Source organism: Eumetopias jubatus, unplaced genomic scaffold (assembly GCF_037043125.1).
Source record: "Eumetopias jubatus isolate StellerSeaLion01/CBP00866 unplaced genomic scaffold, mEumJub1_p1.0 scaffold_2, whole genome shotgun sequence".
NCBI classification, from domain to species: Eukaryota; Metazoa; Chordata; class Mammalia; order Carnivora; family Otariidae; genus Eumetopias; species Eumetopias jubatus.
In genome coordinates this window covers 55,745,827-55,759,028 of record NW_028274808.1, presented here as the reverse complement: position 1 = coordinate 55,759,028, position 13,202 = coordinate 55,745,827, and the positions used below count along the sequence as shown (strand labels likewise).

The 13,202-nt window shown below is 43.5% G+C and overlaps 1 protein-coding gene across 1 annotated transcript in view; it reads left to right on the top strand.

Annotated features, from left to right (window-relative positions):
- The window catches only part of GALNTL6 (polypeptide N-acetylgalactosaminyltransferase like 6), a 1,206,234-nt gene that overhangs the window by 1,175,752 nt on the left and 17,280 nt on the right, over positions 1-13,202 (top strand). The window contains exon 10 of the mRNA XM_088019488.1: positions 5,204-5,320. Within this exon, the coding sequence (XP_087875614.1) occupies positions 5,204-5,320 (117 nt within the window). The remainder of the gene's footprint in view (positions 1-5,203; positions 5,321-13,202) is intronic.

Genomic DNA, 13,202 nt, shown 5'->3' with positions numbered 1-13,202 from the left:
GAGTTAAGTTTTTTAAGATTACATACAAAAGTGAGAGCATACAGTATGTGTCTTTCTCTGTCTGACTTATTTCAGAGATGTATATATATGTATATATATATATATATCTGTATATATATATATGTGTGTATATATATAGATAGATAGATAGATATATCTGAGACCTGCTCAGTCTCCACTCAGTTCTCTCTCCATAGCACCCTACCACTTTCTTTCTTTCTAGCTCCGCACACGAATTTGCATTCTAAAACCAACCACGGTCCATGAAAGAGGAGTATCTTGATTACTTTTGTCATGTTAAAAATTCACAGCCAGAAATAGTGGGAGCCTCAAGCCTTTCCTCAGCTCAGGTGCTCTCTGATGTCCTCACTAGACCTCAAACTGCACAAAGGAGACCGGTTTTGTTGTGGTGGTGGTTGTTAAATTCAAATTTATTTTTATCAAATGTTTTTTGTTGAGATATAATTGACATAAAACATTATGTTAATTTCAGCTGTACAACATAATGATTTGGATATTTGTATATATTATGAAATGATCGCCACAGTAAATCTAGCTAACATCCATCACCATACATTGTTACAATTTTTTCCTTATGAGAACTTTTAAGATCTACGTTTTTTTTTTTTTTTAAGATTTTATTTATTTATTTGACACAGAGAGACACAGCGAGAGAGGGAACACAAGCAGGAGGGGCGGGAGAGGGAGAAGCAGGCTTCCCGCGGAGCAGGGAGCCCAATGCAGGGCTTGATCCCAGGACCCTGGGATCATGACTTGAGCCGAAGGCAGAAGCTTAACGACAGAGCCACCCAGGCGCCCCTAAGATCTACTTTCTTAGCAACTTTCAAATATACAGCACAGTATTATTAACTATAGTCACCATGCTGTGCATTACATGCTTACTTATTTTATAACTGGAAGTTTGTACCTTTTGAACCTCTTGGCCTATTTCACCTACCCCACCCCACCCCCGGAAGTGATTCTCTATTATTTTTCACTGTGTACCCAGTATGTGGTAAAGCGCCTGGGATAGAAGGTACTTGATAAAATTTGTTGAATGAATCATGAACCCACTACTTCTTACCTAAAAGACCCTGATAAGGGGGAAATTAGCAAACCATGCTCTCTCATTTGCTCAACTGAGCCTAGTCTCTCTTTAACAACCAACAGAATTAGCAATCCCACAACTACTAGCTAACTGACATTTATACCACATTCCCCTTCTCTGGGACCTCTTTTTAAAAACTTCCTGTGTTGGGGAGGGGGCAAAAACCATTCACGCTGAGACTGACTTCTCTTGTATATCTAAGACATTCTTTACTCTCTGCCTTGTCGAAAAGGAGATTATCTCTGTAATCCTGTCATACGTAACGATTCCCTTTTCCCTCATTTTTTTCCAGCTTCCCACCCATTCCTAGTCAAGCACTACCTAACTTCCTAATCCTGTTCGGTGTCTCCCAGGATTTCTTGCCACAATTTTAATGATGTCAAGCCCTGAAGCTGGACATCAAAGGAATAAAGCATGAATAGTATCTAGTCTGTCATAGATTTATTCAGTGTTCTGTGTCCTAGATTTGGGTGTGTGCATGTGTGTGAACTGCTTTACTTTCAGCCAGACACAAAGCCCATGTTGAAAAAGCATAAATCATTTCTAAATTTGCTAACCTCCATTTTTTTACCTTTATTCAAATAAATCAACAGAATTTGCTCTGTTAGAACTTTATTCGCCTGTTTATTTATTTTATTTCCTTTCATTTTATTTTATTTTTACTTGAGTATAGTTGACACACAATGTTACATTAGTTTCAGGTGTACAACACAGTGATCTGACAAGTTTATATATTCCGCTATGTTCACGAGGAGTACAGCTGTCGTCTGTCCCATTACATCGCTGTTACAGTATCATTGACTATATCCCTTATGCTGTGTCTTTTATTCCCACGACTTATTCATTCCCAAACTGGAAGCCTGGAGCTCCCACTCCTCTTCACCCTTTTTGCCCAACCCCAGACCCCTCTCCCCTCTCCCCTCTGGCAACCATCAGTTGTGTTTGTGAGCAAGAGGAGAGGACAGGAGTATGTGCCAAAGAGGTGAGGATGAAATGAAAGGAAAGAGAGAAGCAAGTGAGGATGGCCTGGTAGCAGGCTTGAATCCAGGTGCCTACCTTACCCTATATTCTCTAACATTTTCTTCTCTGGCACAACTACGAGCTGGAATTTACACAGATGTAGACAATTATGCCCCTGCAACTTGAAAGTTGGCTTCCAAAGCAAGTTTATCCCATTGTCTACGCAGATGCCATTTGAGTGAGAATTTAGAAAATTCAGGAGTTTAGAAAATGATCTCCTCCAGCCCTGCCAGAGCCCTTCAAGCTCATAGCATTTAGAAACCAAAACGAGGCTCTCTGATGGGCTTTGGTGAGTATCCACAGGCAGATTGGGCAGATTTGCCACTCGGCGTCCCTGGCTTGTGCATATTCTTTTCTTCCCGATGTCCTCCTTTTCCAAGAGCAAACAGAGCCCCTTCAGTTGAGCGAGCACCATGCCAGCTGACAGAGAAGGGCACACTTCTCCCTTGGTGGCCAAGTGGCCACAAACCATCCGCAGCCATATTTTCCTAAATGTGGATCCGAGCCCCCGGACTCAAGTAGAGGGAACAATAGTGCCCTGAAGGTGTCTTTGGCACACACTGATACTGGTTCTCTAAGAAGAGCGAGTCCCTGAGTTACACGGTCCAACAATGGAAAGCGAGTCCTGCCCAGAGTTCTGTCAGGCAGCTCCCAGGTTAGAGACAGCTTTAGAAAACGGATACCCTGGGTTCAGATAAGGCGATCAAAGGGGAGCTTTGCAGAGCGTGCCAGGTTCAAGTCAGTGACAGAAAAAGCAAACTTTTGACCTTCTGGGTGTTTCTAGTTCACCAAAGAAACTCAGTCACACACCAAGGAATTGATTTTTACAAAAGGCTGATTTGAAGCTTGGCTCCCCGGATCCCACACTAAAATTCCTCCCTGGTACTTGTTTCAGGAAGGCCGAGAAAAGTGAAGAGAAGTGAGAGTGAATCCAATGCACTTTGACAGCTGCTGAGTTCATTCCCTGGCTTTTGGGATTTCCCACGCTACTAGGAGGAAGGATATAGGTAGTTTTCAAGGAGTGGGTGGAAAGCATTTTCCCTAATTCAGGGTTCAAACATGGCGTCTGTAGATTCCAGGAAGATGAACACAAAAGTGCTGGTGTGTATCCACTTGTAGCTTCCTTGATTAGTTTATTTTTGTAAAAGTGTCCATAGCTTTCTTCGGATTCTCAGAGAGGTCTGTAGACCAAACTAGGTTAAGAACTTTGCCGTGGAGCACCTGGGTGGCTCAGTCATTAAGCGTCTGGCTTCAGCTCAGGTCATGATCCCAGGGTCCTGGGATCGAGCCCCGTATCAGGCTCCCTGCTCGGCAGGAAGCCTGCTTCTCCCTCTCCCACTCCCCCTGCTTGTGTTCCCTCTCTCGCTGTGTCTCTCTCTGTCTAATAAATAAATACAATCTTTAAAAAAAAAAACAAAAACTGTTGCCCTGTGTCCTACATTATTTCCCATTCCCCTGGCATTGGGGACAGAGACCCTGAAGGTAGAGGTCCAATAGTGGGTGATGAACCGCCACTGTGGTCAAGTTCCCTGAATAAGGAAACGGATTACCCCATTGGCTCCCTCCCGAATGACATTATACCAACCTCTACTCCGACAGTAAGTGAAATGAGAAATCACTCCTTCCACCACAGTCTCACTCCGGCATCATTTATTCCTTTCATAACACTCAGTATATTTCATTACAACCTTCTCTCTACCTCTTGCCCCCATCCCGGTAGGAATAGGCCTGCTTCAGCCATCCTGCTCTGGACAGACTCCTTATCCTTATCTGCTCATTCTTGGCAAAAGAGCCTTGACTAAAATTATCACCTGAGTACATCCTGTTCTTGTTTCCATTCTTAACAATACCTAAAGGGATTATTATAATCCAGAACTATATAAAGGCATAAAAAGGATTGAGATAGCTGAGCTTAGCTAAACGTTGACTTCTAAGTAACAAACCATAAACAACATCCATCTCTATTACAGGGCGTTGTTCCAATGTCAGCAGAATTGGTGAAATCCTCGGGCAGGCCGACTTGAGAAGGGACACGTGGCCATGGCCTAAACTCTTTCTGTTGCTATTTCTGTTGTTGATACTTTTCCTAGTCCACTCTTGGCCCACCCCTAACTACTCCGTTCCTTATGTCAGTATTAATATGATAAGTGGAAAGAATTATCGGTCACTTTTTTCCCATTCTGCAACTTGTCAGAGTTCAGACTTTCCGTAGAGAATCTTCATCCAGCACAGCATTGCACCCATAGTACCATCTTTCCTATTTTGCTAATACTCTAGGGTGCCACTGAATTGATCATCCAGGAGAAATGCTACACCATGACCACGGGTGTAGCCCGGGATCATCCAGGCAAACCGGGACATGGTCCCCGCATCCTGCACAGAATCACACGGGGCTCAGTGATTCGTTCTTTTCTCTCACGCACAACTTCCATCACCTGCTTCATACTGGATCTCTCTCCCAGCTAAGGCGGAAAAGGTAGCAGATGCTCTGGAGCAAGAAGATAACAAATCCCAAGTTAGGAACTCCCTGAAGAAAGAAATCGTCAGTTTGCGGAAGTCAGGAACGAGGCTGCTCCCCGCCTTATATTATCCCATAGTCCTCTGCGGCAGCCCCAGCTGCAGCCTCGCTCTTCAACCATCTCACATTCCCTGACTTGCCCACTAGGCCATATTACAGTTAATTCCCTGATTTTGCTCCACAAATTGCATATAAATTTAAAACATCGTTCAGGAATCATGTAATCTAAAAGACAACCACTGAGGGGCGCCTGGATGGCTCAGTCGGTTAAGCGTCTGCCTTCAGCTCCGGTCATGATCCCAGGATCCTGGGCTCGAGTCCCATATCGGGAGGTCCCTGCTCTGCGGGGAGCCTGCTTCTCCGGCTTCCCCTCCCCCTCCGTTTGCCCCTCCCCCCGCTTGTGCACGTGCACCTGTGCGCGCTCTCTCTCTCTCTCTCTCCCCCTTGCTCTTTCTCAAATAGATTAAAAAGATAACTACCGAATCTATACCAGGATTGCCAGGAGCTAGGGGTGCAAGAAAAACCAGCCCGACGCTCATTCTTTCTTCTTTCCACAGATTCGAAACGTGGCAGCAAATCTCTGCGTGGACAGCAAGCATGGAGCCACAGGCACTGAACTGAGACTGGACATCTGTGTCAAGGATGGTTCTGAAAGGACATGGTCTCATGAACAGGTAGGTTCGCAACCAGAAGTGACAGGAGCAAGCGGAGCTGAGGCAGGCATGGAAGCGTAGGGTGAGATCTCTAACTGGGACGGGTCAGACCTGCAGTGGGGTCCTGCTTCTGCCACCAGCCAGCTCTGTTGTTTGGTGAATTACTTACCTTCTTGGTTTCTGTTTCCTCTCAGAGCAGCTGGGATAATCAATTGAGATCGTGTGCAAAAATGTGCTTTTAGTAGTAGTAAGGATGGTAGAAAGGTCCTAGGCGTATATTTCCTTTCCCAGAATGGTAGTCTTCAAACCAGGAAAAGCCTGTAGAGTGCTACGTAATCTTCCAACTAAATTTCACAGTTTTACTGAAAGACTCTGTTATTTTGTAAGTTTTTTGCGACTTTATCTCATCTTGCTTTCCCCTCTGGCGATATATTGAAAAGAACCGTTTACATACCCCTCTTGTTGCTGTAGCAGTCAGTCATCCTACACATGAAGGACAACTTTGAGGCAGTAACAGCCCATCATGGGTTTCCTGGGATACTTTGGACCTATTTATTGCCTTTGATTGAAAAGTATTTCAGGGCAATTCTGTTTATTAAGTGAGTTGCGACTCCTGACCCCCTTTGAAAACAGATGGTTCTTATAAGGGACTTTCCTCACACTGTGTCATTTGCAAAAGAGAAAAGATAGTGGGTGGAATTGTGTCTGCCCCTTTTTATTTTCTTAATGTTTAATTATGAAAAATCAAATAGGGGGACGCCTGGGCGGCTCAGTCGGTTAAGCGTCTGCCTTCGGCTCAGGTCATAATCCCAGGGTCCTGGCATCGAGCCCCATATGGGGCTCCTTGCTCCCCCGGGGAGCCTGCTTCTCCCTCTGCCTCTGCCTGAAGCTCCCCTGCTCGTGCTGTCTCTTTCTTTGACAAATAAGTAAATACAATCTTTTTAAAAAATCAAATAGGAAACTGTAAAAAATATTATAACACACCTCGGCACAGTCATTACACAGACTGAACAAGGATCTGCAGCTCGTGCTATATTTTTTAAAAGAATAAAATATGCAGGTACAGGTAAAGCCCCTTCCCTATTCTACTGCCCCCTCCCTCTGCGAAAGGCCACGTCCCCCGTTCAGGACAGCATAAACTGCCTGTGCTTTGTTTCCAGAATTTTCCAAAATGCCTCTCTTATGAAAACCGGAAACAGGAGACAAGCAGTTTCCAGTAAGGCTTGAGTCCTCTCCTATAGCTATGGTCCTCAAGGACCCATCTTGTATAGGAAACTAGTGAAGACAAACCATGCCCGGCCTAGGATCTTAAAGAGCCGTTCGGGTGCGCGGAGCTACATCATGTCGCCCCCGCCCTGGCCTCCCCCCGCTGTCCCATCCGACCCCGCATGTGGCCAACACCACAGTGCAGAGCAGCGTGATTTGGGAACGCCGCGCGGAGCCAAGTGCGCAGCACAGCGCAGAATTAACGCCAACAGTCAATGAACCAACACTGCCCCTCCCTGATCGGTCATCTGGCCCTTGCACTCTGAGCCACAGCCTCATGGTGTTCCAGAAGGATCGTGGGCCTTCCAGTCAGGCCCACCTAGATTGCAGCCCCCTTAACCTGTGTGACCTTGTGAAATTGTTACATCTTTCCAAGCTGGGGTTCCTCTAAATAGGGACAGTAATATTCACCCCACAAACAGGTTTATTGTGAGAATAAACCGTGTCTACAATATAAGAGCATCTTGCTCGTGTGGTAGGGGCAAAATAAAGGTACTTTCCCTTCTGCTTCATGACATCTCCTCCCCCGGACCACTTTATACTAACACTAAATTAGAAAACTCTCTCAGATCCAAGGCAGCTGCCAAAACCAAATACTATTTATCATTCACTCAAATATATCCTGCAGCGTGCAGACACCTATCAGATGGGTTTTCAGGAAGGCTCTGCAGGGGCGCCTGGGTGGCTCAGTCAGTTAAGCGTCTGCCGGCGGCTCAGGTCATGATCCCCGGATCCTGGGATCGAGCCCCACGTCAGGCTCCTTGCTCAAAATGGAGTCTGCTTCTCCCTCTGCCCCTCCTCCTTGCTTGTGCTCTCTCTCTCTCTCTCTCTCTCTCAAATAAATTTAAAAAAAAAAATTTTTTTTTTTATAAAAAAGCTCTGCAGCTCCAGGATTTACTGATGGGAATGAATATCAGCAAAAGTTGACTTGCCCCTCCTTCCCCCATCTCCTTCGGTAAACACCACAGGAATGTTACTAGGGATGTGAGCAATAGTCTGGCCTGTCACCTCCAAGAAGCAATTCTGACTTCAGCCTAGGAGCAAGAGAGAAGGCTTCAGAGGCCTATCAGTAGGACCCACATTTAGAGTGGAAAAGGATACTTTTTTACAGAAAAAAGAAAAAGAAGCATGCCATATGGAAAATCTATGTCTATTGGGCTAACTCCCTCTCTACCCTGTGCAGCCCAACCAGGAAACACACCTAGCCAGCCATCTGATAGGAAGTATGCCTTGCCTGAATGCCTGAATCAGGTTTCATAGTTCTATCCCCTGGAATGTTCTAGAACGAAATATGCTCTGGATCACAGATTTTATTTGACATCCCTAAAATAAATGTAAATAAAACCAGCTACACTGCATAAAAATGGTTTCTTTTTCCCTCCTCATGCCGAACTGCTAAAATCTATCTCATGTAATTCAAAAAATGGTCACCAGAGGGCAGCACCAGACAAGCAGACGCCTATATGACGCACAAAAAGACCAGTTAATACAGAAAAGATTCCTGGTCTCTAGAGATACTGAAAACAAAGCTACAGGGAGATTAAACAAAGTTGACAGGAGGTTAAAAAATGAATCATCTTTGAAATACGTATTACCATATATTGGCTTGGTGATTAAAACATGACAAGCTGCTTTGTTTTTCCGATAATTAGCTGTAAGCTTTATTCACTGTATTACTCAGTGACTTATATGAATTAAGACTCATTCTTCTCCACTTAAATTAAAATGTCTGGGCGAAAAAAAGAAGTATATCAGAGCAGGAAAGTTATAGGTATTCTTTTTTATTCAACAGCATTCAAAGACCACAAGGTGCACTTATTAGCGTTGAAATGATCCTTTTTAACAAATGGCAAAAATAAAACACAAATGAATAAACAAAATAGTTACATGGGAAATGAAGGATCGTCCACTGAAGCACCTTTATAAGAAAATGGCTCTTGTTGCAGAACACCAGTGATGTCTAATTTGGCTTCTGTGAAGGAAGCAATTTGTGTGATTCACTTTTCCAGGGCCTTCTATTTAGCTGTTTGAGATCACTGTAGCATTGTGTGCTGGCTTTCAGTTTCCTTTAGGGACAAAGAAAGAAAAAGCAGAGAGAACTTAATAAGTACTGTAAGGTCTGGAAAGAATACCCTCCAAATGCCATTAGGAGTCCAAGGGAAAGGGAAGGGAGGAAGTGGCCTACAGTTTGGACCGGGCAGAAGACTCTGATCTCATGCTGGGGAGGAAGTATTGTGGCCGAGCAGGGCTTCCTCCTGCTGAGGAAGCAGGTCTCCCTTCGCAAGACCTGGAGTGGAGATGTGCACAGAGATGGGAGCAAGTCCGTGTATGCGGTAAAGGACCGGTTCCCAGGATACACAACCTCACTCGCAGAACGGAGTTGGGTACCGACTAGAACACGTACTACCTCAGATTTCTGCCAACCGCATAACAAGGAAATAAAATAGAACCACCCAACGGAGAGAAAAATATTTTCAATCTTCTCAAATCAGGTAGCAAGCTCAGGGTGATAAGTGTATTTGCAGTACTAAGTCTAGTTGAGCTTATTCATAAGACACGGTATAAACCCGGGCAACATTACACATACCACATTGATAGTAAAGCGAAGAAGTACGAGTTATGTATCATTCTGGATCTATATTTAAAAGTGGCAAGTGGAGAGATTAACGTCAATTTACTCTAAAACTGAGGATTTGAGGTTGGAAAAAAAATCAAGAGTTATTGTACAGGAAGTCTGAAGGAAATTTAAATCCTTCCATCAGTAAGGAACAGTCCAAAGGTAAGAGACAAACTACAAATGTCACAATAACATCATCACATGCAAACAATGAAAATACATTCATAATGTCTGCTCGTTTCTGGTTCGACGAAATTGCACAGGAGAAAGTGTGCCTAATGAATGAAAGCCTTGGTGCCTGATTGGATTGACATGGCCATTAGGATAAGATAAATGGCAATAGAAAGCATTTCAAAGACATAAGAGAGAAAAATTTTAGCTAATGGTGGGTGCTGAAGAATAAAGCAGTTGATATAATCTGGAAATGTCACTTGGGGTACAGGAAAGTAATCACCATGTGATGATGATGATGATGATGATGATGCAGCATAAAACACTGTGGAAACTACCAGCTAACAACCAATCTACAAATTTGAGAATGATTATTGCACTACAATGACAAACCTAGGAACGAGAATAAAAGTGCCCTAAGGAGCCCTGGGATATAATTGGGACAATAGATGAATAGGTCTATCAAGAGAAGAATTTGTTGATGTTTGCTTTAACACAGGAATTCTTTTGTACTTAGCTGATCCCTTTAATGAAAAATAAGAAAAGTAAAAATTAAGAAAGCAAAAAGTAAAAAAAAGAAATAAAGACTGTCTGTAAAAGAAGACATAAGCCAGGGCGCCTGGGTGGCTCAGTCAGTTAAGCATCCAACTCGGTTTCGACTCAGGTACTGGTCTCAAGGGTGGTGGGATTGAGCCCTGCATTAGCTCCCCGCTTAGCAGGGAGACTGCTTGAAGATTCTCTCCCTCTGCCCCTCCCCCCACTTGCTCATTTTTTTTTCTCTCTCTCTCTAATAAATAAATAAATCTTAAAAAAAAAAAAAAGAATACATAAGCCAGGGGGCCTGGGTGACTCATTCGGTTGAGCAGGGTACTCTTGATTTCAGATCAGGTCAGGATCTCGGTGTCATGAGATCAAGCCCTCCATGAGATTCTCTCCCTCTCCCTCTTCCTCTAGCCCTCCCTCAAGCCCCCCACCTTCCCACCCCCGCTGCTCTCTCAAATTAATTAATTAAAAAAAAAAAAAACACATAAGACTGAACACTTGAAGTGTGGTGGCGACCAACCATTTAACTTCTCCAGGCCTGATTTTCCTCAACTGTATAATAAGGAACTGTGCTAGGTAATGATGACAGTCCCTTTCAGCTCTAGCCTTCTATGTGTACCCAAAAAGGGAAGCTGAGGCAGAGAGGGAAATGGAAAAACCAATCAAGACCACTAGTTCCTGCATGGGTTGGGCTCCTTACAGTACCAAGGAAATGTGATATTTAAGTGAAATTAAGACTTAATCAGTGCCAACGACAGGTTTGTAGGACAGGAAGTTTCTATTTCAGTAATACGTAACCAAGTCCAGAATCACTGAAGATGAAAGTTCAAAAAATAATATTATTGTTGACATTGTTGTGATTGGACACAAACAGCACAAATTCATTTGAAGGACTAAAAAAACTAATTGATTAGTCTTGTCAGCTATCCCCATGCACTTCATGTTAATGTAATGAGTGCAAGTTTTCATTTATTCAATAGAAATTTTCTTGGACATTTATTATACATCATGAATTGTTCTGGATGCTGGAAATGCAGAGATCAGAAAGACATGATTTCAACCATTAAGGTTCTCACTGTCTAGTGAGACATACAGAGACATAGATGGATGATCATGATGAAATAAGGTAAAGGATGAGAAGGAATAAAGGGTTTGAAGTGGAAGGCTTCTTGGATGAGTGGGCATCTGGACTGAACCTCAAAGAACTGATGAGCATGAACTAGGTTGGCTGGGGAATGTTGGCCTCCTCCTGACCACAGGTACTCTCACAAACAAAGTCACAGACGGGAAAATACAGCCTTATTAGCGCAAGGACTTACAAATGTTCTTGAACTGATATATCATTGGCATACGACATTATATTAACCTCAATCATACAACATAATGATTCAGTGTTTGTACATATTGCGAAGTGATCACTAGAGCAAGTCTAGCTAACACACATCACCACACATAGTCACAGGATTTGTTTTTCTGGTGGTGAGACCTGTTAAGATCCACTCTCTTAGCAACTTCCAAATGTTTTGTTGTTGCTGGAACATAAACTAAGGGAAAAGGGTTGCAGCTGGAGGAAAATGGCAAAGGCCAGACTGTGGGAAATGCTTTATATGTTAAATGATGTAGGAAAGACATTAGGGTTTGAAGCTGATGGCCAAGAAAGAATTCTTGAGGCGTCTTTGGTGCAAAAAGGTGGTTGTATTAAAGCACGGGGAGCAGAAAGAACAGCACTGGGGTCATGAGGAGCGGCGCATTGTATACTTTCAAGTTGGGAGTGGGTGAGGGATAGCGGAAGTCTCTAAGGAATTTTGGAAGCAAGGTTTCCAGGACCTCAAGGGGGCTAGCTATTGTTGGGAAAAGTCATTTATTATCGTCTAATAAAACCTTAGTCATCTGACCCTTCGGATGTATATTGGTGGGCCATATGCTTGGAGGGTGATTGCCAACACATATCTTGTGGGGTAGAGATAAAGGAAATTTCTAAAGGAACTTTTATATGTTAAAGTAGGCTTACAGGATCGGGCGGGGGGGGGGGGGGCGTGTTAGGATTCCTTTTGCCCTTAGCAAAGTGTCAACATGGAGGCAGTTGAGTCCCTAGAAGAAGGTCATTCTACCTGTTTCACGGACCTGTCAGTAGCCTTTAGGTAGTAAGGAAATTTAATAATTTCTCTTCTGCCTTTGTTTCCCACATCATTAAAGAGTTTGTATTGTGTTCTTTAAGGATTATGCGAAAACATGGTGAGATTTTAGGCCAAAAGGTAACATAGTCAAACGGTTGTGAAGGAAGGTGGGAAAGACACCAATCAGGAAGTCATTTCAGTAGTCCGGACAAGAAATATTAAGAGCAAACATAATGGAAATAGAGAGGAAGAGACTTCTTCCAGCAATATTGGGAGACAAAAATGGTTAAGACTTGCTAATTGATTAAAGAATGAGGGTGAGGGAGACAAAGGGGTTAAAAGACGAAAGACTCCCAGGTTGGCACGTGAATACTATGACCACCGACTAAAACAAAATAAAGGAGTAGGAACAGGCTTAGAAGGAAAGAAAATCAATTGAATTTAGGATATTTTGAATGTGAGATGTCCATGGGGCATGCGGTGTGAAATCCTACATGGAGTTGGATACATCACAGATGATAAGTTATCAATGTGTTGGTGAGAGTTGGACTGAGCATGCACAGTAGCAACCAGCAGGGGTAGAAGACAAGGTCCAAGGGAGAACACTAAGCAGCACCTGTGTCGAAGACAGATCCAAGAGGGACATGAGCAAGATAGAAGAACAGAGGAACAGGAACCCAGTATTTCAGAAGCCAAGGGACTAGTGAGTTCTGACTTGAAGAGAGTGATGGAATCAGAAACACCTAGCTGATCGACACTTTTCCTTGATAAGTCTCTGTCCTGCATGGGATTTAAATGAGTCTAAAAATGTCTCAGTCTACCATCATATGGGTGGGGAGGGAAGGGGGGCTGTAGGAAAAAAGACCACAAGACGCCTCTTCCTGAATCTCTTCCACAGCCCTCACCTCAAACCTTCGTCCTTCTAGTTAAAGCATTATCTTGTGTCCTGTCTTGCAGGGAAACAGAATATAGTCACTCATCATTACACAGGCAATCCACTTTCCTATGTCTGATTTACAGCATTTCTTTCCAATTTTCTTCCGACTGCTTAGCCCAGTGTTTCAAGTTTTCCGCAGTCTGCCCCCCACGTCCCTGTTTTTGGTAGCCATTCCCGGTATTTTGCCAGATTCTCTACATTTTCTTACGCAGGTGGGAGGGAAAAACTGAAATATTCTGAGGGCCTGGTCGG